Here is a 27,820-nt window from a genome sequence, read left to right on the forward strand (position 1 = left end):
ATGGCGACGGTGACCGCGGACGACCCTCTTCCGCGTTCGCCCTCGATTCAAGGGCGGCAGCGAGCCCTTGACCGCTCTTTGACACCATTCGCCTTGTGCGACCCGGTCAAGGCCACCACGAAGTGGGTCGCCCCGCAGCCGGGTCGGGGTCAGGACGCGTCCCTCGTCCACGGCCGAGCAGAACTGCTCACGAATGCGTCGCAATGGGAGTACGGAACGGAAGGAAATGGGGGCGCCTTCTTCTTTCACGAACTTCTTTCGTTTCATTATTATTATTTTTTTTTTTGCACTTGACACCTTTCTTGGTTGCGTTGCCTAAAAGCACGAACTACCGTTCGTTTTTAGGCAATAGCAGCAGGGTCTATGACTGAATGTAGGTACAGCCTTCATCAAAAGTGTAGAGCCTAGGGAGTCTGATTTTGCGCCGTGTAGTGGCGCTGATTTAGCATTAGTGGAGGTCCTTCCCTATGGAGAGGGTAGGACAAAAATCTTCTTACCAACGAGAGATTCGGAACACTGAAAATTGGAAATGCATTACAAGCAGCACGAAGTGGCTCAGAAACGGACCAACTGGGCTCTGCACTCTTTGACAAGCTGTTAAGTCTGTTTCCCCCTTGTGTAGAACGCTCTGCCAGTGCTTATCTCGCAACAAAATTCTGTTTACTCAGATAAGTGTTGGTTTATCAGCTTTTTATCCTTCTTATGGTGAATTACCGCCTGAACCGCATAAGCGCAACAAACGGCTACTACTACTGTCGAACACGTGACGGGTTACTAACTACATTTTTTTTATGCGGTAGCTATAGAGCTCGTTCGGGCGAAAAGCTGTAGTAGGTGTCTGCACCGCTTGTCGGATATATTCGGGAGCTGCGTAAAAAAATCGTACTAAGGTAATTTGAGGTTCTGGCAATTCATGATTGATTGGTGTGTGCTAGGCTATGAGGAGTGATTGAATTCATTACAAATAATTGATGAATAAATGAAAAAGAGAATGAAAAATTGCACAAAACGGGTTCAAAGGTGTCAAAATGCTCAGAATAAAAAGCCAATGCTTGATGATGGTAATTAAGAAAATTTAGAGAAATAATTGATCAGTTAATTGATATAACTAAAAAATGAGAACAAAATAAATAAAGGGGGTTCAAAGATGTCAATATGCTCAGAATACGTGCATTGCATAGGACGGACGGAATCCTCCCCCCCCCCCCCCCCCCCCCCCCGGAATGTTTTGTGGATTTACGGAAACCGTGGAGCATATATTCGTGGTGCTCTCTCTATGTGCGAGCGGAATGATAATGCTAGCCATTGCATTCAAGTGTTTCGACATCAGGCCTCTCTCGGAAGATTTACTACTAGGCGCTTGGCCGGACAAATGGAAACCTGTACAGGCAATGCTGACTTTTTGCCGTTTTTTTGAGCGACACGAGACTGGACACGCTCTTGTGAGACAAATTACTGTGCCTGTGTATTTATTTCATACCTCTTCTCACCCCATCGTCACCCACCACGACCCTCCTTCCTCTCCTTTTCCCCTTACCTGGTGCAGATTAGCACGTTATTTACTAACCTTTCCTGCAGACCTCTCTGCTTTTCCGTTCAATAAACACATCTTACCTACATTTTGAGGGGGGACCTCCTATAGATGTAATAACAGCACGTAAAAATTGAAACACCAGCAGTAATTGAGTGAGCTGAATTTTTCGAGGAAATAAAAAGAATTGAATAAAAAGCCATACGTGTAAATCATCAGACCATTAATACCAGAGAAACATTGGCTGGGAACATGGTGATGGTGATTATGGTACTGGCTGTACCCTTAACAGGGAGACTGCGACGTCAAACGCGCACGGTGAAGAAAAAAAAAGCTGTTCGTAAAATTTCAAACGATTAAAGAGTCACATGAGGTCAGACGGGATGAAATGTTCGCAACGAAGCCCCACGCCACCAACGTTCAAGACGGCGCTTCGTCACTACGAGTGTTGTCTCGCTTCTGTCTCAAGCATGGTACGTCTTGAACCCCTTCAAAGCCGATAACTGAACGAATGATGACGATGTTGTGACCGTGGTCATTATTATAGTTTTTTTAAACCATTGTACTATATAGGTTTCTTTGCTGTCTTGACTTCTTAAACTGCACCGAAAATTCAGTACACAGGCGTTCCAACATTTGGTTTGCACCTAAACGCGACCCTTATGGCCGGGATTAAACTCGCCAACTCACGCCACTGAGAATCCAGCGCGGCAGGTGAAAGAGGCAGAAGAAGAAGCAGTGCCGGTGAACGTTGACGCGGGGCTGCTCCGTCGCTCAAGGTTCTCATGGATCCCGCCGATGGACCCCGCGCCGACGGCCCAGGTGCATCTTATATTATTTCCCGCTTGTCGATGTACTGTAACTGCTCGTGGCCGGCAACTGCAGTGATACTTACGAAGCTGATACCATACCGCTAGCACTGAATACTGTGCCATATGTATATATACTAGCAATTAAGAGGAGAACTACAACAACGACGCGGGGCTGCTCCGCCGCCCAAGGTTCTCATGGATCCCGCCGATGGATCCCGAGCCGACGGTCCAGGTGCACCTTATATTATTTCCCGCTTGTCGATGCACTGTAGCTATTCGTGGCCGGGAACTGCAGTGATACTTACGAAGCTGATACCATACCGCTATTGAATACTGTGCCATATGTATATATACTAGCAATTAAGTGTTGCCGCGAACTGCGCGATACTATATTAATGCTAAGACATAGTAGGACGTAAACTGCACGAGAACAAGTGCGAACAAGTGCCGCGGGGGACGCCAGAAAAGGGACGACTTCAGCAGGTAATACCAAGATACTTTGTTGGGCGAGTTGGTACTTATTCATTATTAATATAAACAGCGCGAACACGAAGACAAATGACAAGATAAAAGAAAGCCTTGTACTGTGGCTTTCTTTTATCTTGTCCTTTTCTTCGTGTTCGCGCTGTTTATATTAATAATGAATTCAGCAGGTAATGTCTTTCGTGAACTGGAATGTGCAGTGATTAAGGGATACGATGCGGCCGTTCGATCAAATTTAAAAACCTCTCGTTTCTTTCTTTTTTAACCGATTAGTGCAAAACCGGAAGAGAACTTTAATTCATTTCGCCCTTTCATTTCACGCTTTCAGGTACTCAGCATTTGACTTAGTAGTATGCAAATTAGTGGGATAATCGGGGGTAGCTAGAAATGCTTAATCATTTGTTCCGTACTGCATGACGCTAGCTTTTGATAGTGGAAACATTAGGAGGCGTTTTCCTAGATCATTGAGGGGGGAGTTAGGCTTAATGGTATATCTTGCAGCGATGGAGAGTATGTGTCAATGAACTGACTGTAGCAGTTTGGGAGCTATCCACAGGCGCCTCGCATGAATCCGAATCCGGACATAACCTGGGCCAAATATGCAAGTTTGAAAGTTTCGCGCCACTTGCAGAATCCAAACAAATGGCTTGGAGGCAAAAATAACAACAGAAAAAGTTTCGTCAGAACGCCTTGATTCAGTGCATCGGAACTGGAGAGAATCCCGATATGCAATATTAGCCTCTCTCAACATAAATGGGAATAGGAATGGTTGCAGTGGCCACGTAGACCCAATACCCGCATCAAAAGGAGATTAAAGCATGCATACCTCTCGTGCTCTGTAGAATGACATTCTTAGTGTTTGAATGCTGATATGATATCTTCATGTAAGAAATAATGATTGATGTACAGCTGTCCAAATCGAAATCGATGACCGCCTTTTCGGTGGCCCTGCGCCTTAGAGCGGATTGAACTTGCTGAAAGGTCGGGATTTGCATTTGATTTTCTGCTGTACATGAAGCGTTTTTAAATCGCGCATTTCAATGAAATGTTTCCAAACTACAAGTATTTTCTACAACGTCACTTGAGAAAGACATGCAATTCTTTTAGAAAGTCCTAGTCATTAACTGTTACGACAGATATGTGTTCTACATTAGCATTACACCTTCAGGGACATTAGCGAACGTATAATATTCCATCGGCCTCCGCCGTCAGAAGTGGGCCTGTCGTTATCCTGCAGCTGTTTAGCTTGCATGCATTTGCGAACTTCCTTGAAGCGTTAGAATATAATCAATCCTGGCTCGTCAAAGGCTGAGTATATACGAAACTCCGCTACCACAAAGCAGAGGAAGGTATTTTCCAGCAGAAGGTTCGTGCAGTAGCCCCGTTCACGGAGATTTGGCAGTTCAGTTCTTTTGTAGAAATCCTGTACATATCCGCACTAATGAACGTTGTGTGCTTGTACTGCAAAAAACTTGCGAGGGATTTCAGCGACTATAGTAGTGAAAGGCGAAAGCCTCAGTGCCGCGTTCTGCTACGCAACTGGCACTATTTAGCAATTATTGGTCATAAGAAGTTATTCAGTAATTAAGTATGCAATTAGTTACTGAATAATTATTTAATAATTACTATTCAGTTAATGAAGTATTTAATCAGTCACCAATTAGCAATTAATCACACAATTAGTAATTAATTGGCAATTGATTATTGATTGACATGGCCATAGAAGGCACGCATTCGCCCATACTGTAGTGGTGCTCTGTAATTGGTCGAGACCTCTATGACGTCATCCCGCCTCGGCCAATCAGAGCCGCCGCAAAAGCGGTATACATTTTGTCCACGACAGCGTGAGCCATTAAAGGCTTTCGCCTTAACATAGCGAGACAAGTTGAGAACAGTCGTCCTCGTGTAACTTGTACGCTTTGGAACGGATACTAATTTATTTTTCTCGATTCCGCCTTCAGGAAACGGAGAATGGAAGTAAGTAGAAGCGGACTGCGTATGTTCTACATTTCTCGTGATACGCGCTTTCCCGATTGCAAATGTGTTTTTCGCTTACTTGTACTATTTTGGGGAAACGGATAAAAACATAACCGGGATTATTATTTTTTTTGTTCTATATAGTTAGTAAATAGTTAGACAAGCAGGACTGGAAAATACCCGTTTTTACACTTAGTATACAGTGAAGATAGGCTGACTGTGGCATTTTCCTACAGCTCATAGTACTCCCTCTCATGTCTATAGTCTATAGACTGGCTTCGCGACTTGGCATGTCGTTAAAACAATCAGCTTATGAAGATTTTCTGGACTGGAAGTAATGCACACAGAGATGTTGCCATTCTGCGTTGTGCCAGTATATCCGGCAAAAGAATAAGCTTACAAAAGTGGTTGGTGAAGAGAAATTGTCCGAAGTGCAAGCGTTTGCACTGTATGTCGAGTGACTCTCCTCAAGCGGAGGTCTTTTTTTGATTTGCTATGTGCCATGAAGCCCTTGACACGCACTTGACACGTGTATGTATATGAATTCCTCTCTCTTGTTCCGAAAGCTAAGCGTCCATTTTATAGCGAGCAAAAGAATCGATAAAAAATTCCTTACTGCTTGAGTTATAAATCTAAATTAACATTCGATTGTAGTACATAGCTCAGCTGTTACGCCTTGATTCTAGCGACAAAATTGCGAGAAATGAAGACAGTGAAAACGGAAGATTTGCAGATTTTTATGAAATAGAGTTCGATGTATTATTGTCAGACTTCATAACCATAACTACAAATGGACCATTTAACATATATGCTCATATGTCCAGTACACCGAATTGCTGCATAAAAATGCTCCTTTTGCTTGGCGCTCGTTCAGATAATAGACAAGCTTCATCACCGGGCTACGTATCAGTGTTCCGTTTGAATAATTAGTCCACGTTAATAGAAATTAGCAATGTATTATGAATATTACGTGCTGTATTATACTGGCGTGTATTGCAGCGCGGATATGTGCCCTTTGCATATCCCTGTACTGCCACTGCAGGCGTCCCTTCCGGAGCCCCGTCTCATGCAAAGCATTGACAGCCGTGCTTGGCGTCACCGCCGTGGTGTCATCAATAGCAGCCTTGCAAGCGCTAACTGAGGACGGAAAGAAAAGCGACGGATCCGGTGAGGGTGCTGCCTGCGCTGCAGCTCTGAAGCCTGCGGAGCAACGTACGAGCGTCATAACGCTTCGGATGAATGCGCAATACGCTGGTGCACACCGCGAGCTGTTACGGCTCTTCCTGTACACTTGAGAGTTGCTCTTCCGTGTAGTCCCATGGTCACTCTGGTCAGGTCAGGTCAGGTCAGGTCAGGTTAGGTTAGGTTAGGTTAGGTTAGGTTAGGTTGGTCAGGTCAGCTCAGTTCAGGTCAGGTCAGGTCAGGTTAGGTTTGGTGAAGTTACAATCTCCACTTGTGGATCCTCGTTCGCGTTAAGCCGCTTTACTGGCGTGCACTCTTCTACTCGCTTAATCATTATCGTGCAGTGCGCTCATTAGCATACAGTGAAAGCTACTACATTATGTTAAAGACCACCCAGCATAGATATAATGCTTCGCTTTAGCCAGGACGTGCAAAAGGCCCCGTGCAAGACGTATGGGCTTTGGGGTTGCATGTCTGATCCGGGATGAGTTCCACATATTTCTTTCACCGCAACTCGCTTACTTTATATACTTACATGTCCTAATCATGTTTGAGTCTTGTTTCAACCTTCTAATAAATATTTATTTAAATGTTTATTCATTATTAAAAAATAGGAAGCGCATGTTGGTTAAGAGTGCGCTTACGCTAACGAGGACCCGCAAGAGGCAGCTGACTGGAGCCATTTTCATGTCCTAAAGGCGAAGTTCAAATGTACCCAATTTTTTTACTTATGTGATGGCCGACACTGTAGTCTCAGAACACATGTCCCGCCGTTGAGCATGCGCCCTTGCTGCTCTTCGTACCATCACTACAGTCGGTCGGTTGTTGTCCTCTACTCCCGAGTCGTCATTCAAATCCCGTCGCACAATGATATGAAATCTCTCCCTCATCAGTGTTCGAACGAAGAGCTCCACGTATTTTTCTGTGGCCCAACAATTTTGGAATGGTTACCGCCACCCTTGGCAACCGCTAGGCGCTTCACTACGCTTAAGTGCGGGATTCTCACGGTTGAAGTAATTTAGGCGTACGTTGTTCCCCAGATGGTGCATTGCGTCAGGCTCGAGCACGCAGCCTACAGCCGCGTCTTTAAATAGGTGCCCCGCTGTTATGTAGTCTCCATAAGCAAGCGGAAGACTGCATCGGTGCACACCATCCCCGCTGGCGGGGAAGACGCACGCGCATCGTCTACCGCGACAAGAAACGTCACGTCACAAATAATAGGTTGTTTTAATTTGCTCGCTATTGCACTTCCCGTTACTAAATATTGGCTAGAAAGTGAGCCGAAAGAAAGGTTAGAAGTAGCTAGGAGGTAGCCAGGGTGACAAACTAATTTTCATCGCCAGACAGAGCCGCAAAGTAGCCAGTTTGGCGCAGAGTAGCCAACAACGGCAACCCTGCACAAACGTAACTGTAAGCCAAAGGTAAGCGATATAGGCATCTTTTCTTAATATGACCTTAATATGACTGTGGCTTCGATCAAGTGCCAGGCTGGCAGTGGCTGGGCGATGTCAGGTCACGGTATCACGGCCCACGCCCAATCTTGCCCCTAGCAGGTTCTGCAGTGTGCTGCTTCGGAGACCTTTGTTTATTTTGGGTTGAAAAATTACCGATGGGAAATTAATTCTGCATGCTCCATGCAATTCGGAAAATGGACGTTCGAGACGATGTGCAAAGCCGATTACTTCTTATTAATTTTTTTTTTTTGTCTTGAAGGGGGAGGGGGGATGAACTAGGACCTCCATGGAAGAGCGGTTGCGTCATAATTCTGATACGAAATCACCTGCGTGTAATCGAGTTCTATTCCGTGGATCAGCAAGACAATACATTTCTTTGTTTGTCCCTGACTTCCCATTACAATAAACAACGGCTTTTTCTGCAATACGGGACCCTTACGTTATTTCGTAAAATGACTCGAATGTACACGATGCCTCTAGGTAGCCCCACGTTCATGCGACGATGCGAGTACCAACTACGGAGAATGAAAGTTAGAAAAATCTCTTCCTTTAAGTGCTCCCTGTCACTAAATCAGCGGAGAGGGAAGTCTTATGACTTCGCATTTCCTCTGCCCTAAATCTTTTTTCTTTTTCAGACCCCGCAGCGTCAGCGGCATCGCGACGTGGTTTTGTAAGCCAGGCACAAATGGACTGTAAGTGTTTAAAAGAAGTACCAATTTCGTAATTAACCGATTCTAACGGACAACGCGGTTACTTGCTTCTCTTAATCCGAAAGTATAGGCATAGTAGTAGCAGAGGACTCTACTGAAGGGCAACACTTAGGCGCCTAATACATCGGGGGCCTGCTGGACGAGCAGGCGCGGTTCTTGCTCACCCTCAGCACCAATCCAGTCCAGCCAGGCTCAGATAGTATGGGAGGGGGTGGGAAAGAAACCCGATTGCAATGCAACCGGCCAGAAAAATAGGCAGTGGGAAAGGTTGGCATTAGGGAAAGGGCAATTAGGTCATGGAGGATAGCGGCGGAATTTGTACAGATATAGCCGTACAGATATTATGAGCGTATTCAGCTGCATCTGCCGAAGGACTTGAACCTCCCTCTGTATGGATAAAATAGGATGCGGGTCGGGGTAGAGCTTGCGGGCTAGATAAGCGGCACTAATATTCTCTGATAGTGGCACGATGAGTATCTTTACCTGTCCTCCAAGGACCTGGGCTGGGAGATGAACAGTGCCTGGTTACGAGTTTCAGGGGCGAGCTAGTTAGACGACTTATTGCCATCCATACCCGAGTGTCCAGGGATCGATCAGAAGAAGACCGGGCAGGGCTGTAGCGAAACCAGTGCACCTCGAATTCCGTGGACAGATGAGGTGTGAAGTTTTCAGATTGAATGGCACGGATAGCCGCCTAGGAGTCAGTGTAAATATTATACTGAGGCCCAGGTGGGAGAGAATGGAAAATTTGAACGGCATGAATAATGGAGAGGAGCTCGAGCGAGATAATATCCGGAAGATGGAGAAAGGGGATTTATAGGGTTAGGGACAGGGGTAGATAGAAGAGGATGAAGGAGGATATGGGGATAAAATTACTCTATGACATAGGGCTGCTCATCTCTTGAAAGTGGAAGAATGGTATTCTTGAGTGGACACACATTGTTTCAGTTTGTGACATTGGTATTATATATTAAGAGAAAATTATAGTTAGTGTCACTCTCATCGCTCCATCTTGAATATGCCTTAAAAAGGAGTGGGAAGGAGTAAAGAGTGCATATACGCAACCCACGTCGCTTATGCCAGGGGTTTTAATTCTCCTTCTTTGCCCTCCTTTCTGTTTGGTGTTTGGTGGCTTGCTTCGCACACTTGCGGCATGTGCAGTAAAGAGCATTTCTCTCCTCACCAGTGAACGCGAGGACGTTCCTGTGCGTGTCGTCGCTGAGGACGTCGTACGCTGCTCAGATTCCCACCAACATGTGCACGTACCTGGTCTACACTGACGTCTACTTCAATCAGAGAGCGGACTCATTCACTCCTGTGAACGGTAAGATCTCACACAGAGCAACCATAGACCTCGAGATCTCGAAAAAGAAAACACAGTACAAAGCACCTGACAACTATGACATGATTGACGCCACTCTGTCCAATTAAGGGAGACTGGTTAGCTTACACATAACTCAGTCTAACGTAACAGCTTAGTACATCTCCGGCTGTTGTCCTTTCTCTAAATACCCGCCGTGCCACTCTACCACCAGTAATTGCAAAATTATCCGAAGCCCTACTATCGATTTTCTCATAATCGGCGTTTAAGTGGTCCCGATAGGGGTGGGATGAGTTTTTATCGTCGGGTCGAAAATCGGTTTCTAGGTTCATGTAAACGGCGTCGGGTGAAGTCGTCGAATAAAGTCAACTCTGCTGCAAGGCGTGGGTCAACTCGCTCGACAGCTCGACCCCCTTGCAGAAAGCATGTAAACGCGGTCAAGTTGAGTTGGCTTCATCTCGACGCGAGGCGCCGCCGTAGTCGCCGCCGTAGTCGCCGCACATTGGGTCGGGTTCATGTAAACCCGGTAGCGTCGAGTCCACCAAAATGAAACCCTCGAATCGACCCCCGCACTCGGATCCATGTAGACAGGACTATAGTTTCAATAGCGTCAAGATGTTAAACCCTACAACACGATCAAACCACTTTTGCAAAGATGGGTCAACACAGATTGTTCAGTTACGTTGGAATATCGAGCGTTGACAGATATCACGTTCTGCTTAACAGAACCTTTCGTTGTTTCGGTCTATATGCTCTGTGCACATCGCACATCGCACTCCGAAGAAATATGCACGCCACAAGTGGCCTTTTCTGCGTCCTGGGTGGGATGACACCTCGTTCAAAAGGCATATTTTGAACAAACGTTCAAAAGGCATATTTTACGGTGCATCTATGATGACCATTCGTCAAGGAAAGCCGAAACCCTAGAAGAGGTTGCAAAAGCCTGAGACGTCATTTCAAAGGCGATGTATATTTAAAACAACGCGATAGGTGCCCGTGGGAGTCAGCCTGGCCGCAGCATCTGACGGGAGTTTCAATCGCAGAAACAAAGCATTTAATTTTTCTCGTTTCATTGCGTACACACGTACCGTCTTTGTCAAAAGTAACCAGGCTGCATGGTTTGATTCTCACTTGCATTATAAAGCCAATAAGAATCCCCAGAGGATACCAATTCATTAAGGTGTAAGGAGAGGTGCTCGCCTTTACCTTACAGAGATTTAAAACTTCAGATAGGGTATGAATGCATTACCACACGGCCGAGAAGCAGACCTTGCAGCCTGGTTACTTTTGGCAAAGACGATACGCAGCCCTTCGTTTACAGTTTGCGTATGCTCTGAAAAAGACTGCGACAAAGATGCACCGCAATGTCCAAGCTACTCTTTAAAACGACATTATAGATGTCTACTGGAAAGATTGGTTTGGTTTGTGGGGTTTAACGTCCTATAAAGCGACTCAGGATTTAAAAGACGCCGTAGTGTAGGACTCATGAAATTTCGACCACCTTTGGTTCTTTAACGTGCAATGACATCGCACAGCACACTAGTGCCTTGCTTTTCGCCTCCATCGAAAAGCGCCCGCAGAGGCCGGGATTCGATCCCGCATCCTTGGAAACAGAAGTTGAGCGCAGTAACCACTGCGCCACCCCGGCGGTGTTTACTGAGAGGAAGTTCAGATCCTTACCAGACCCTTGAAAAGACTTGTTGCTTTTCTAGTTGCTAACAGTTCATCTTAGGTAAAAGGTGCGAAAACACTCCCAAACGCAAGTACGGCTACAGGACAGCGCCTGTTAGGATCCCGTTGCCTTTCTTGTGTTCGTGCGTGTTTCCGCTCCTTTTACCTAAGTCGCGTTCTGTAAGATGGTGTTCGTCCGATTAGCGCAGACTTCTCTTAGAGTCCAACATACTGTCACGTGTTGTACACTAGATCAATAATACCGTTGTTGAAACTAAACAGCTTAGAATGCTCTACATGAAAAGGAGTATACTCAAATGACTTGACAAGCGAACAGAAATCAATTGATCGAACCACTCGATAGCCACCAGGAGTAAGTTCTTGTTGCATTCTTCTTTGCGTAATTTTCAGCATAGATGTGTGTTTGTTGTCTTAAAATAAATGTAAAAGGCTGCTTTCTTGTTACATGTGCTGTCTGGGGTGAAAAACTCAGTATAAATGCCCTGTTTGTTTTCTTTTTCCGCGTGTCGTCTGTAGGGGTGTGCGAATAGTACTTTTTCCAAACCGAATCGAATACGAATAATGTAGCTAAAAATCGAATCGAATACGAATCGAATAGTGAAAGCAGCGAATCGAATACGAATCGAATAGTGAAAGTAGCAAATCGAATACGAATCGAGCACTCTAGCACTCATATCATTTGTACGTTGATTACAAAACATTAAAAAGTGTCTGAAATTCAATTTTATTCAAAATGCTGCTTGATATATAGTTCACAACAATGTACAGCTGCGTCAACCTTGACTGCAGGCGAGATAAAGTCTAAATATTTAAATGCAAAAAGATTGCACAGAGCAATAAGCAAAAGAAAATAGCACTCAGTAAAGTCAAGTGGAGTTGGCAGGAGTTAATAAAATTACTAGATGCAACTTGGCTAGAAGTACAGCCTGGCACTACTAGAATGCACAACTAGAAATTGAGTACTGTCAACATGGTATCAGTCAAACAACATCACATCAACTAAGACAAGACTTTCTCAGACTAGTCATCAAAAATTTTAAAAATGCTTGACTAGATTAATGCTCTAACACTGCGGGGAAATCACACAGAAAATGCAGATACATGTCTAGATTAATCTGCAGTTTTTATTTGAACCTTTAATGACTAGGACTGAAACAATTGTTGCAACAGTTATGAGAAACGACCATTCACAAAGATAAAATTTGATATCCCAAAAGGTGGAACATTAGAAGTAGTGCAGATGCAGTGAAACAAAGCGCATTTCACAAAGCGCATTTCTCGGCAGATTAGAGACGTGTGAACTATGCCACGACTACGAGAAGTTGCCTCCGCGATTCGTGATATGTCCAATCTTTAAGATTGTTTCCATGCGAATGGACCGTGTCGCGGCCACGCTGAAGAGTAGGCTCCCTAAAACGGTGATCTCTGCTTCTCGCGTAGGTAATTCGTGCCAGTTACTCGAAAAGTACTCGAAAATTATTCGAAAATTTGTGAAGATATTCGAACAGTTTCGAATAATTTTCAATTTCCACTATTTGATTCGTTTAACGAATCGAATATTATGAAATTCGATTCGATATTCGAAAAGTTCGAATATTCGCACACCCCTAGTCGTTTGTAATTAGCCTGTTGTGACAGACGGTGCCTCTACTTGAATCCCATATTTAGTCACAAGTTACCTCGTCAGGGGACATGGCTGAATCCAAAAATCTGAACGCCTTTAGCTAAGATTTTGCCTCAAAACTTGTCAGGCCTGAAACCGGCCGGAACCCAGCTTCATTTAGAATCATGGGGACTCGTGTACAGACGGCGGAGGAGGCCGGGGTGTCGTCTATGCCATCGTCTGCAATGAAGCGCAGTTTGTTTTCGTTCCTTGACATTTTGTTTTATTTTCACGCAGAACATTTCGAGTGTCCAGTTTAAACGACCGAACTATTAGCCACTGCAAATCACGTGGCAGTACGTTGAACTCAATAAGCTTATAGAATTTGGAGAAAGACCAGTTCATAGGGCGCCTGTTAGGGGTATATCCGGCATCACAATACAAGATTATCGTGTGATTTAAACAACATAGCTCCGAAATGTTGCTGCAAACTTTCTCGTGTTTATCAAAGTACACGACAACTAAGAACTAAGTGCGTCGCGATTCCAGGCCGGATATAAAGACTCCGAGAACGGGAGGTGAGGTGAACAAAGTTGACAAAAGGCCACTCAGTTTTGGTCCCCGCAGACTAAGTGGCCATAGACTATGGGGGCCACTAACTAGGCCATGTTCAGCTTACCATACGCCGAGGCTTTCTCACAGTGCACCACTGCCATGCAGCGCAGCAGCGGGGCTTGCCAAGGGGCGTTTGTCGGAGAGCCTTCACGCCCGGCGCCTGTCGTCGACCGCTGGTGGAGCAGTGCCACCCTCGGCTAATACCCCGATCATAACGGCTGTCTACATGAGTAAACGACGAAACGAGCGTCCGTTTGTAGTGCGATGTCAGTGCACGTTAAGGAACCCTAGCCCTTCACCACGGCGTCTCTCATAGCAAAAGTTGCTTTGGGACTTTAAACCCCATAAACTAAACTAAACTATTCGTGTGGCGCAGAGGCTACCCTGTCGGCGTTCGAGAACGCCTCGCTGAGCGGCGCGCGCGTTCTGGCTGCCGTGGGAAGCCCATCGCTGCCCGAGCTGGCCAAGTCGGCGTCGCTGGTGCGTCGCTTTGGCGAGGCCGCTGTCCGCTGGCTCACCGCCCGGGCGTTTCGCGGACTAGCGTTCGTCAACTTCCGCACCACCACGGACAAGCTCGAGGAACTGGCCGGCATCGTGGAGGTGAACCAAATAACCTGTTTTAAGGGCGCTAGCTCTTAGCAGTTCCATTTGCCAATTTTTCGCCCGTTTCTCCGTCAGTCTCAGATTTCAGATGGCCGCCAAGTCACATGATCATAGCTACAGCACTGTAAATAATTTCTTAGCTACCACGTGACTACCCATGCAATGGGGTCCACCACCTGGTCCACCATGTGTGACGTGATTCCCTAAAACCACGTGACCGAGCCCCTCTAGGTGCCAAGCGATTGCGAACGTGACCTCGTAGAACCTGCAGACCTGCAGAAACATGAACGAGGAGAGATCACAGTTTATTGCCATCTAACGGCAACGCCTGGAGCAGGATACGGCTTACTGGAGATATGTAGAAGGCATCACTGTCCAGCAATCCACGTTGCTTCATTGATGATGATGATAATAATAATCATAGCTCAGCTAAGTTTGTTTCCGCAGTATTGTTTCATGAGCGTTATTAGTGGGCTATTAGTACAGGCATTCACCGCTTTCTATGAATCACCGCCACGCAGGAACTACAAAGCACGCTGAGTGCCTTCAGGCTAGAGATCGCACTCTCCGTGTCGCTGAAGGACTGGCAATCTCCAAGCGCCCTTATAGCTACGAGGCTGTACTCGGTAGCCCAGTAAGTATGCATTTGGATGTGGCCAACGCGAAGCTCCCTTAAAATTCGTACTGAGTGCATATAGATGCTCTGCGAAAATGCACTGTTTTCGTACCTCGTTGGGCTTGCGTACACATGTTTGTGTGTGCTTACGTATAGGTGTATGGTGAAGTATGCGCCAATAAATGGGCTGGAAGAATATGCACTGCTGTTATTGGAATTAGATATCAATGATTTAAAGTTCAAAACCTTACACGTCATATTTATTCACAAACCGTAATATCCTGAGTCATCGCCAACCATCACGCCACCTGAAATTCACAGAAGTAAATGGACTATATCTCGGATACCAAATGAAAACAAATTTGAAGAAAAGCTATAAAATATTTTTTTTTGTTTAAACATGGAGTGGCCTCACACGAGGTGTACTCAACTTTATTTACGGAAGTTGTTTTTCTCGCAAGACTCGAGAAACAATATTTCGTGGTCACTGCTTGCATCGCGTTAGGGCAGCTCAAGAAGAGCTCAGTTCGAAGCCTGAATACATAAGGTAGAACACTTCAAGTATTTTGGCATGATTATTGACTCCGATTTGCGATGGAACAAGCACGTGACACACATTACCTCAAAGGCGCAATCTGCTCTTTACACGATAAGACGTTCCCTTAGATTTGCTCCACCGGAAACAAAACTTTTGGCATACACCTCACTTGTCCGTTCTGTAATAGAATACGGTATTATTAGCTGGATGCCCTACACCATACAACAGATTGATAGATTGAAGAGCGTCTAGGAAAAGCTGCTCGATTTATCTTCAATAAATACAGTCGTCATGACTCACCCACCCTACTTCTGCAAAAAGCCGACCTTCTTACGATCCACACAGGAGCCAGATTGTTGAGGCTCAAGTTTATTTTCCTCCTTTAAAACAATAATGCTAAACTTGATAAGACCAGATATCTACTTGAGCCTAGAACACGTGTCACATGAACTAAACATGCAAATCATCTATCCGAATACAGGTACCATAGTGATACATTCAAATTTTCATTTTTTCCAAATGCGATTCATGAGCGGGATATGTAGCCCCCCGAAATTATAAACCAAGTGTGCCTTGCAACTTTTCTGTCGCAGTTGAAAAGCTATTTTGAATAATTGTAAACACATTGTCACCATGTACGTTTTATTTTCGTTTGTATAAGAGTGAAAAGGTTGCTTCTCTGCTGTGTGAATTTTTTGTTTCCCTACTCTTTCATATGCATGTAAACCCGATCCTGTTACGGTCTCAAAGTGAGGCCAACAGTAATAAATAAATAAATAAATAAATAAATAAATAAATAAATAAATAAATAAATAAATAAATAAATAAATAAATAAATAAATAAATAAATAAATAAATAAATAAATAAATAAATAAATAAATAAATAAATAAATAAATAAATAAATAAATAAATAAATAAATAAATAAATAAATAAATAAATAAATAAATAAATAAATAAATAAATAAATAAATAAATAAATAAATAAATAAATAAATAAATAAATAAATAAATAAATAAATAAATAAATAAATAAATAAATAAATAAATAAATAAATAAATAAATAAATAAATAAATAAATAAATAAATAAATAAATAAATAAATAAATAAATAAATAAATAAATAAATAAATAAATAAATAAATAAATAAATAAATAAATAAATAAATAAATAAATAAATAAATAAATAAATAAATAAATAAATAAATAAATAAATACCCCGTCTCTGAGACAATGGCGTCAACCTTTGCCACGAATTTGCTTTCAACCGCCTTTTATATGCTTGCGTGGTATCGCCGGTCGCTGCAAGACAATTTGCTCAATTTGCGTCGACCTGCTGCACTGATACTTAGTAAGTCGATGCCATTGGTGGACGACGCCATTTGAAGAGATTTTGTTGCTACTTCGTTCAATTGTATCCGAGTTCAGCAGCGGAATTTTACTCATGTCATGTTATGCTGCTTACAGGCACGTGAATCTGCTCGTCCTTCAGACGCACTACTTCATGGAGGAACCGAAATGCAAGACCGGTTTCCCCACCATTTACTCTGCCACCAGGGATGACAATCAGACTGTGCCAATAGTAAGAATGAACGATGTCAAACAAGACGAACACACGTGGCGCGTCGTGTGAAGAGATGCGCCGTCATGTTAAATTTGTACCATGAACACAATGCAGACAAGAGAAGCCGCTGAGGCACATTATATTCTTTCCGAAAGTGTAGCACTTCCTTGATTCTACACGCGTCGGTTTTGTTTTCGTTTCTGAAGCGATAGCTTCACTACGCGAGGTAAAGCCAAGGCCACCGTGTACTTCCGATTATAACTTCAAACAGCTTCGATGTCAAGTTGGAACTTAAGCCACAACCACTTTGGACAGCTATCTTCTCACCAAAGGTCAAAGTCAAATATCAAGGTCATGATCAAGGTAAAAGTTTCAAGGTCAGAGGTCAGCTGACGTGGGAAGTAGCTTAACGATTGAGCAGCTGCGTGACGAGACGCATGATCGTTGATATCAGAGCTATCTCTTCACGCTAGGTTTTACTGAAGCTAAACCGAAGCCAATTTTTTATTTATTATTATTTTTTTTTGCAAAATGCCCAAGACATAACTGAGCACTGTAAAAAACAGTCACGTTTTCATTTCATTTTCTGTTTGGGTATCCTTGCGGTTGATGTCTGACGCGCTGTTAAAATGACAGCGAAAGGTCTGATACACCGTTCCAAATGTATATGACGCCACGCTCCTATACTGACTGCGCCTCACACTCAGAGAATTGGAATGTCAAGACTTCCACCTCCCGAGGCACAGATACCGTTTTCGATGAGGGTGACAGTGTTCACCAAATACGCACCTGCTTACAGAAGCTAGGTTAATAAGTTTTAGGGCATATTTTGGTGGGATTTAAGCAGTGTGAATTCCTGCAGTGGCAGTGCCTCAATAGAAAGTATGGATAAATCTTCGCTGCAAGACGTTGTAAACCTTATGATAAAATCAATTGCAGCTGTAACTGAAGTCCTTGCGAAGCTGGTAGACATCTTTAAGCGCCAGTTGTTCCAGAGAGAGTAAGATTCACTACAGACTCACACTGAGACCTCAATGACCTACTTGCCTGACATGTGCGTGACGAGAACATTAGGCCATGTTTGACAGCGAGGACCATTGTTCTTGCGAAGTTTTCGACATAACGAAGTAGACTGAATTTCTCTTGGGCTGCATGAAATCTTACTGCACCGCGGAAGCAAGTTCAGCAAGAAACAAATCATGATGCATTTCTAGTTTATATCAGCCCCCGGGCAAACCGGTTATAACAATTTCGCATGACGCGGGGCATCGAAGTACAAGCAACCGCCACATCTATGTGGGAGTACCTAGAAAGAATGCAAAGGAAAGAATAAGGGCTGCAGAAGGTATTCTCACAAGTAAAAAGAACATTTCATAACAAATCCTTGAGCGCTACTGCAATTCCACGTTTAAGTTGACAGAGAGGACACCTTTCATGATTCCAGACAAACGCTCTCGGCTGGATCAACGCGCTGAAGGAAGACTTCAGGGTGCGCTCCAACGTCTGCTTCTCCGTCAGCCTGGGCGTATACGTCTTCGCGGGAGCAGCGACGATACCATCGGAGTGCAAGAGCGTTCACGAGAGAGCGTACGACATGGTGCGTGTACATGAAGTAGTCACAAAGCTTATTTTCCCTGTTAGATTCTACCATTTACTGCTGGTCATTTGTGAGTCTTCCGTAACCTTTGAAGCGCGCTTTGAGACGACAACGCACAACGTCACAACTCAAAAGAAGCTGTGTGCAGTCCGCACCTCCGTGCAGAAATCTTTCATGTGTTTGTGGCAGCACAGTAGCTAATCTATATATATATGAATTTAATAGTCCGCTGTGTAAAAAAAAGACACTTCTACGAGCAGAGAATTGTCGTTGAGATTACTGTGTATATGGAATCTGTTGTCGCGATATGAACCAGTATTTCCTTAATCCTGGGTTCATATTAAGTGCCCCCGTGGACGTAGGTAAATGAAACGGGATGGTTGCTTTGTGCCTTTTGTACATCCTACCTGCATATCCTTCTATGCTCACCGTGCTTTTATTAGACAATATAGACGAACTGCATCAGCTCAAAGAATTCAGTGTACTTTGCTGCATACTTGGTTACATCCTGCATCAATATACCGTTCATTCTCGATTCTTCAGTCTAAATAATAGAACGATCGCTGTACTTTGCTGCATACTTGGTTACATCCTGCATCAATATACCGTTCATTCTCGATTCTTCAGTCTAAATAATAGAACGATCGCTTGCTCTGTCATCTTTTAGGTGTGCGATGGCAAGCAATGGAAGAAGATTCTTCCGTTCAGCCCGCACGGCAGCGCCGCCATCAACAGGGCCACTGACGAGTTGCTGTCGTACGAGGACGCCGCCGTCGGGGCCAAAAAGGTATACGCCGTGACGATCATAGGTTCCTAATTGAAATGCGCTGTCAGGCTTATTTCGAACGCAAGTGCCAATATATCAGCGTCCAGTGATTTAAACAAGGGTATAACGCATAATTGTCTCGTAAATTCGAGTTCCTTGTGTGTGTTTTTTATATTATTGTAACGCAGTGAAGTCTTTTTCGCTGCTAATAATGATTTCTTGGCTAATGAGTGACGTGGACAGAGCCTCATCGAACCACTACCCGTCATCAGAGATTCATTGGCCCGGTCATAAAATCACTAAACTATACTATCGCCGCAGCCTGTCACGCCTCGTGACACACCGCCGTCTTCATCAAGTTCCAATATCAAAACAATCTCGCGCTATGCACCCATGCAGTCGCGCTGTGCAGTCCATTTGCGCCGCTCCTTCATTTAGCCTAGGTAAATACGCCATACACATACACCGGCTAGCCGAGTGCTGCCAAGGTTCTTTAGCGTAGTGCCGGGCAAATCTACCAGGTGGCGCGATAGAAGACGCAATGCTAACAGATGGGCAGTAACAGTAACAGATGGGCAGCTAAAGTATTTAAATACCTGTACTTAAAAAGCGTTGACTCACAATGGAGGAAAAGAACTAGGAAACTAACTAGTAAGTATGCTAGTCACAAGGACGGAGAAATAAAGAGCATTAAGCAACAGGTGAAAAACACAGAAGGTAAAAATTGGATAAATTCGATGGAAAAGAAACAGAGTGTCGAATTATACCGAAAGTGGAAAATGCAGATCAGGAAGGAAGATTTCTTTGATAAGTCAAGAGGCAGTGACCTACTTTTTGAAGCTAGATCAGGGTGCCTTAGAACACGCAGCTACAAAAAGAAATTTAACAATGGAGATGACGCATGTGGTAACTCCAGTGAAACAATTGACCATATTATACTCGAATGTAATGGTATCCATCCGGAAGTTGATGCAGGCGCAATCACTGTTCCTGAAGCTCTGGGGTTTAGAGATAACAGTGGCCGGGTGAATAAACCGGCGGTGGAAACAAGCAAAAAACGACTGGAAGGTTGGTGGCTTAAAAGCAGAGAAGTGACATAATGTTAGTAATGTAGGAACAAAAATTTAATAAATAGAATGATGGTTTAGTTAACCATTCTAAATCAATAATTAAGATATAGGGAGAAAAATGAGCATGATAGCTACTGCTACCACCCCGTTTCAAAGGGGACGCTCCTATATTCCATCGATCCATCCATCCATGCTTTCGCATTACTGTACCTAAGCAGACTTATATGCACCCCTGAAAATTTTCCTTGCCTATACATTAGCTAGGCAAGGCAAATGAAGCATCAGAATGTTTCAAACTTCGAAAATAAAATAGTCTGCGCACTCCTATTTCTATTAGTTTAAAATTTATTTCCGTTAATATCCGCTGATCGCCGAAACCTCGAGCGAATTATAAGCATTCATGTTGTGGTATTGCGATGCCACATTAGCGCGTAACATGCCGAACTGCTACAGCACATTCCGTAGTGTGTGCATACCTTAGAGCCACAAGTGACATATATGCATGATCGTTCACTTTCTGCTTGCTCATGTGCATATCAGCATCACATGTTGTGAATGAAGCATACATCTACCGCTGATATGCGCCCATGACCTCTCCGCCACTATCCGTCACTGTATTGCGGCGTCAGCTCATGGCGTTTTCTTCGACGCACGGGGACATCTTTAATGCGCTGCTCCCTTACATTCCTGTTAGGCCAGCGCATCTTTGTGGCCATGTAGGCTTCTGCATCGTTCTATACTTCAATGTCGTCACCGTCACAGCTGCTTAAGCCGAGAAATGAAGCCTTATGAAAAGACAAATAGGAAGCGTCCCGCTTAAAGCGATCGCTTTGCAAGTTATGCGTCACAGCGGAAGACTGCTAGCCCTTGCCGATAGCATGCTATGCTCGTAACTATTTCATGCTCACATCTACTTTCCATTACAGAAGAGTCAGTTTTTTTTTTTTTACTTCGTTTCCTTTAAACTTACTCACGCCTTGAGCTGCGCAGTTGTAGGGCCTGTGCGATGACTCGCATTCCTCTTGCAGGTGAATACCGCAGTCCAGAAGACGCCGTCTGCCTGCGTAGCAGTGTTCGATGTGGACATGGACGACTACGAAGGCGTCTGCGGGCCTCCTTTCGCAAGGCTTCAATCGCTGCTTCGGGGTATGGGCTGAGATCATTTGTGCCCTATCCTTTCTGGTATGAAAAGCGTGGCGTTCAGCGTTGAACTTACTCAGATTATTTATCCCAAACCTCAGCGGAAGCACTCGGTGAATCGGCCGAAGACGAGCACAATCAGAGTAAGTAACTCACTCACTACGACGTGCTTATCGGGTAAACAAATCTGGGTGTTACTTTGGATCTACCGGAGTCTTAAGCCCTGAATATAGGGCTTAGAAAAAACTAAGTAGAAAGTCATAAAGTTCTGCATAACGATCGCAGTGCACATGCGGACTATTTCAGTGCTTACAGGCGAATACATGCAAAGAAAACAGACTAGTTGATGGCAACCTACGTGGTTGCACGGAAATTGTCACCGGAAACATGCAAGATGCGCACGGAGACTGCGGAGAGTAGGCTGCGGCAGCCCTATTTGGGCCTATTGTGCAGTCATGCTTCCGTGCTGTCTCAAAATGGGTGGCGCAAATATCTTGCATTGCGCTTGAAAAAGGTAGAAATCAGGTTTTAAATATTATTTCTGTGCTTCAAAACATCATGAACTTAAATTTTGCCGGAAGAAAGTTCTCCAAGTCTTTGTAACAAATATGTAATATTACCAGTTATAAAAAAAGATGACTGCATTAAAGTCAAAGAAAAATGACACGCGTATTGAAGGGAAGCCTCATTTGGCAATGCAATGTACGTTTCGACAATAGGACTTGCTTTCGTCTTCGACAGGTCTTGTCTAATATTTACTTGTGGACTGAGCCTCCTCCTTAACCTTTCTTTGACATCGGTTATAGTCATAAGGTAGATAAATACTGATCTTGCCTGACCTGCGCATCCTTTAATTAGTTCCCAGTGCAACTTAGGAGCATCGGGGTGCTTCTTCATACTTAGTGCCACTGTGGTCAGGAAGTATGTGGAGAGGATTAGCATATGAATGCGGCCTACGCTTTCGCTTTAGAGTCGACTCATTCCTTGCATCTATAGGCATTCACTGATTGCAGCATGCAATACGAATCCCTTAGTCAATAGAGCTGCACCTTATGTCCTGCTACGCGTACGAATTCCGGCATCTATAGAATATGCTGCGAAAACATCTCATGAGTGACTGAGCGTATCCTTTACAGCTACAACTGCCACCAGACACAATGGAGTGGAATCGCACTCGCCGCCTAGCAGGTGCTCTGCTGGGAAAGGTGAGAGGCACGACTTCGAATCGACTTCGTTTCACCTTACTGAGCAGTTTGGTTTAGTTTAAAAGGTTTAATGTCCCAAAATCACTCAGGGTATGAGGACGCTATATTAGAGGGCTCCAGAAATTTCGCCACCTGGGGCTTCTCAACACACGGGCGCTGTGCTTTTCGCCTCCATAAAAAATGGACCTCCGCAGCCGGGTTTCGATCCCACGTCCGTAGGTTCAGCAGTCGAGTATCGTAACAGTGAGTCACCGTGGCGGGACTCCCATTGAGCAGAAGGGAGAAACGGTAGAAAGGAATACGGTAACTTGAGCCCCTCATTCTGCAGCCAGCACAGCAGACGGCTCTGCTCCATTAGCTAGTGAAGCGATATTGTTATTCAGCCAAAATGTTATTGTGGACCTCACTCAAACCGTGTGCCTTATTAAACTGCTAATTGACGCAAAATGAAGTATCAATCTTTGTCGAAGTGCAGGGAGTGGAGTGCAGAAAAAAACACTCGCATCGAAAACAGAGGTTTTATGATATACAGAAGAATAAATTATGGGGGACACATAAGCTACGCCTCTGCGAGACCCAACAGCGTTAAGCTACCACGCTCACTCAGCTACAGTTCGCAGGTGACCTGTTTCAGGTGTTTTAATTTTCTTACAGGACTCTGATCTGGACTCCAGACGTGACACCAGTCATGATTATTATCTATTTAGTGCGGCTGTGTGCATGCGCCTGATTTGTATACACTCGTTACTATTTAAGTGGTGTTAGGGTGAAGCTAATGTCGGCAGAACCCGCATGGCTAACCTCACCTATGGCCAGCAACAACCTCTACCGACATAAAAAGCCCCACTGTAACCAAGCCGTATGAACGCGTCTGCTGGCATAGGAGATTAGACTGCCTGGCTCGGAGTCCAAGAGGAGTGAAAAGTTGGTGCTTATTCCACCTTGCCACCTCAACTGAGCAACCTGAGTTGACAGCTCCACTCAATTTTCTATCATGTTGTCACGTTAAGTTGCGCAAATCACCGGAGAGTCAGTGCTCGCTGTTCGGTCATATCAGCTGCCAGCTGCCAGCTACCACCTACCAGCGCCATGCCCGTGATGTTTCGTTCACGACGTTAATATTGACGCCGGATTTTCTGCGTAATGCACGTGTCCTTTAACGTTGACGCGGTAAAAGCGAACTACATGTCCCGGCACCACTGTCCGATTTCGCAGGTAAACTATATACAGACGTCGGCGCTAATCTTTATACGTATGCACCGTATCTACACCGTGCCATACCAAACCAAATTATACTTACTTTCATACCATACCATATCACACAATACCATACCGTATCATACCATACCATACCATACCACCACCATACCACGCCATACCACACAGTATCGTGCCGTACCGTGCTAAATAAAAACAGAAACGTAGACAGAAGTTATAAGATCGATTTTTTTTTTTTTACCAGGAAGAAAAATTAAGTGAAAAATTCCTCCTTGCCCCTTTAAACCTTGGAGATAGCGGCAAGAAATTCACCGCTTCAAATGCACTTCCGCCCCGCCGGGGTGGTGCAGTGGTAAGACGCCCGACTACTGTGCCGGAGTTCCCGGGTTCGAACCCGACCACGGCGGCTGCGTTTCGATGGAGGCGAAACGAAGTGGCGTCCGTGTGCTGTGCGATGTCAGCGCACGTTAAAGATCCCCAGGCGGTCGAAATTACTCCGTAGCCCTCCACTACGGCTCCTCTTTCTCTCTTTCCACTTTCACTCCCATCTTCATCCATTCCATTACGGCGCGGTTCAGGTGTCCACATAGCAAGTGTGACAGATACTGCGCCTTTCCCTTCCTGTGAACCAATTATTATTATTCAAATGCACTTCCTGGACAGCGCCTTGGTGGACATAGTGTCAGTCTGTGCTGCTCTACGAACATCTTACTTAGATTTTTTCTAACCGCGGAAATCGTTCAGTTCCTTCCGAAATTCTTGAAGCAACCGCTCACGAATAGCACTCAGGTCTGGATGTTCCCAAAGAAGATGACCAAGCAGCGCAGACGTGTTGAAAGAAAGCATAGTTCGGCATATGCCTCATTATTGCGATAGCGTTGGAGGTCCTGTTACTCAGAAGGTACGGCGTCGGCGTTGTGAGAGAAAAATGACGGGTATGGCTGTGGATACTGATTCTTCCATGTTTTGTATACAGCTTAACGAGAACACATGAGATCAGAAAGTTGGAAGGAGTGCCGAAATACCCGGATTCGATACCGACCGCCGGCGGCTCTTCGGTCCGCTCCGTGGTCCGGCTTTTCGGCTGCTATTTCGCCCCGCCGTGTGAATGCTGTCGCGGGGCGGATCGTGCGCGGTAGACACCACGTGATCGGTCCGCGGCCCAGTCTGTAGTCCGTCACCTGGATAAAGGCTGGGCTTATGTGTCCCCCATAATTTTGTATACGTTGCCTACCTTCATTGGGGCCATGTTTGCATTGGGAAAGAGTGTTGCTCATGAACAAAAAACAATATTGGTACATTTTACAGATGCGGTTTGTTACCGTGCCTGACGTTTTTCGCTGTAGAAAGTTAAATCTTGCGGCGAGACCACGATGTCTCAAACTGATGACATTACTCCTCACAGTAAACAGAGCTTACTACGTATCACCTTCCTTTGTTTATTGCTTTTCCAGAAGATGGGCGTCCGCTGGTGTGCATCCTGTCGGAGCGCACTGACCGGAACCGGACCGTCTCACGGCAGCTGTGCACCCACTTTGTCCTATCACTGCGACACATGGAGTACGCGGCCGCGCTGCGAGTCCTGACCCCGGGTGCGCGAATGGCATTTGAATTATTTGCTCTTGATGTCATTAGAAAAACTATGTCACAGTCCCTAGACCTTTACCACGTGGCATGCGCCTGTGAAAAGAATCGGACCTTAGATGTTATGATTTATTAACCAATCGAAGGGTAGAAGGCATCTCTGTCGAGCATTAGGTCATTAGAGCCGATAAAAGCCAATCCAAAGAATGCGCGCATAAGCATTCGTCAATGGAGTAGACGTCCTGACCTTGTGATTTTCACGGTGATCAGATCGAACAAGCAAAACCACACCCTGAAAGTTCCTCCTCAAAGTCCCATATAGTTCAAGCCCTGCCGATCGCATGATGATCATATGGGCATCATTGTCGGGAGCACCACGTTTTCCGTTTATTTAATTAATGTTCGCAGCAATCAGAACTTGAACGTGTGAGGACTTTTGTTACGCCACGTTACAGCGACAGGACTGTAGCTTTTGCTTCAAATAAAAGTCTCCTATATATCCATTCAAAACCGTATACCATTTTTCAAGCATGTCTAAGCAGTTACCTGCCTCACCGGCATTCTTATTTTAGCCAGTCGCTACGGCCGACGATACGAGGTCACAAGAAATTTGAGATGACCTAAAGCTGCGTCACATTCGCTCGTCGAATTGAATGGTGCATCTTTATGCAGCAGACACGTGAGTGGGTAAGCGATATCTGTAAACCTTGTTATAAAGTCAGGATGAGGGCCAATCGATAGTCGCGCTTTGAGAATTCAGCTCTTGAATAACTGATGATAGTTGTACCTTGCTCAACGCACTTTTTGTCTAAAGAGGGGCTGCGACCGAGTCCAGCTAATTTGAGCTTAACAGACGTTAGCTAAGGTATATAACAAAGCTGGGCGCTATTTTTGTGGGATGTAAAGGAGAAAACATTGATTCCCAAAGGATGAACAAGAAATATACTTGACCAAACCAATGTTTCACTACGGGAAGGGTTAGAATTGGTCCACCGGTCCAAGTTGGGGCTGCCGAAAGGCGAAAGGCGATTTCTTTACTCTGAAACTAATTATATGCTCAAAATAAAAAGTTGCAGCAATTTACAGACGTAACAAGCGCGACGATGTCTCCCATATGCTTACTTGGATTGTGTTTCCCAGGCAGCACAACATCGGCACAATATTGGCACTGTGTTGGCCTTCTCCTGTCTAATATAGGACCAGTGCATTCACAACGTAGTACCAATATTGAGCTGATGGTTTGTGCCGCGTGGGCGTTTAGTTGTCCCCACGTGAAGAGTTTATCCGCGTTGGTTCCTTTCTTTACAGAGGTGCTGGAGGACTTCGCGGGCGTGGGAGCTCCGCTGCTCGTGGCTCTGGACGAGCGCGCACTGGACAGCGTGCCCAGCCATGAGCTGGCGCACCAGACCTCGGCGCAGCTTCGTCGTTACGGGCTACACGGCCTGGCTCTGCTCTACGTGGCGATGCCCCTGGTCAATGCGGCGACCCTGATTCCGGCGCTCGTGGTACGATGATAGCCCGAAGATGTAAAGTAGTGTGTTTCCAGCAGTATTTTCGAGCAGCTAAAAGCCAGGCATGGGCGGCAGCAATACTGTCACGAGGGAAGGCTAACAAGCATTTTATGTTATTAGTCTAAAACTGTACACAAAATAAATGAAGATGCCGGCTCAAACTCAAATTGAAATCGGTAAGTCTCCGCTGTTCTCCTAACGCGTAACCTCGCTTGTATTTAAGGCACAAAAAGGAATGCGGACGCTAAGTAAGGTATAACTGCTAGCAAAACTGAGCCGCTCGACTTATTTATTTTTGCAGGTTCTGCATACAACCTACAAGGAAGACAACTTGTGTCTTCTCTTCAGTGTGCAAGTTCTGGCTGACGCCGATGACACTACTATAAGCTTGCCAAGTATTAAACAAATAGCTCGGTACGGTGACACAATGACGGTCTTAGTCTAATGCGCCCGACTTCTTGTATAATCAACGGCATGATTAATCTAAATGGCAGGAGAAAGAGTCAAATGTCTGGTATCACAATGTCAAGCTATTCAGCAAACAAGAATATGAAGGTGAAATGATTATGAGAAGGAAGTTCTGCACAGAGGAAATTATTAAGAAATGCAAATTTATTGTGGCGGTGGTGATATAAACAGATCAATTATAATGGCATAAATATTTTAGAAGCTAAGTTTCCAAAATGTAGAAGGAAAGACAATTAAATTCTGCCTGTTGAATTCTAACCAACGACGTCTGCACGTTGGGCGCAATGCTCCACTAATTGATCTAGGTCATAGCTTCCTCAATACTCTTGAAGGAATTTATATACTGGTAGTCTCACTTCAACAGTGAGGCTACACGTATATGCAGCGCTCATCCAACCGCTGCAGTGACCTTGGTTGAAAATTGCTGGCTTTTTTTCGTGCAGTATGACGGTTGATGTATTTGATATATGCCTTGTGCCCATTAAATTTACTGGTAAAAGTGATGAGGAAGCATAGGTTGTTGGGCGATTGGATGCATGGTTCTGCGTGAAAAACCAG

At 44.7% G+C, this 27,820-nt stretch overlaps 1 protein-coding gene across 1 annotated transcript; it reads left to right on the forward strand.

The window, feature by feature from the left end:
- Nucleotides 1–27,717, forward strand: LOC146207491 (uncharacterized). The gene is made up of 13 exons (XM_084576862.1): nucleotides 1–122; nucleotides 5,846–5,970; nucleotides 8,075–8,131; nucleotides 9,336–9,473; nucleotides 13,757–13,980; nucleotides 14,505–14,617; nucleotides 16,607–16,721; nucleotides 18,148–18,300; nucleotides 18,968–19,087; nucleotides 21,165–21,282; nucleotides 25,154–25,291; nucleotides 26,592–26,788; nucleotides 27,706–27,717. Exons 1-13 carry the CDS (start codon nucleotides 1–3, stop codon nucleotides 27,715–27,717), a joined length of 1,632 nt encoding a protein of 543 aa, XP_084432988.1.
- The last annotated feature ends 103 nt before the right edge of the window (nucleotides 27,718–27,820 follow it).

Source organism: Amblyomma maculatum, chromosome 1 (assembly GCF_055883805.1).
Source record: "Amblyomma maculatum isolate TAMU_Amacu chromosome 1, ASM5588380v1, whole genome shotgun sequence".
NCBI classification, from domain to species: domain Eukaryota; kingdom Metazoa; phylum Arthropoda; class Arachnida; order Ixodida; family Ixodidae; genus Amblyomma; species Amblyomma maculatum.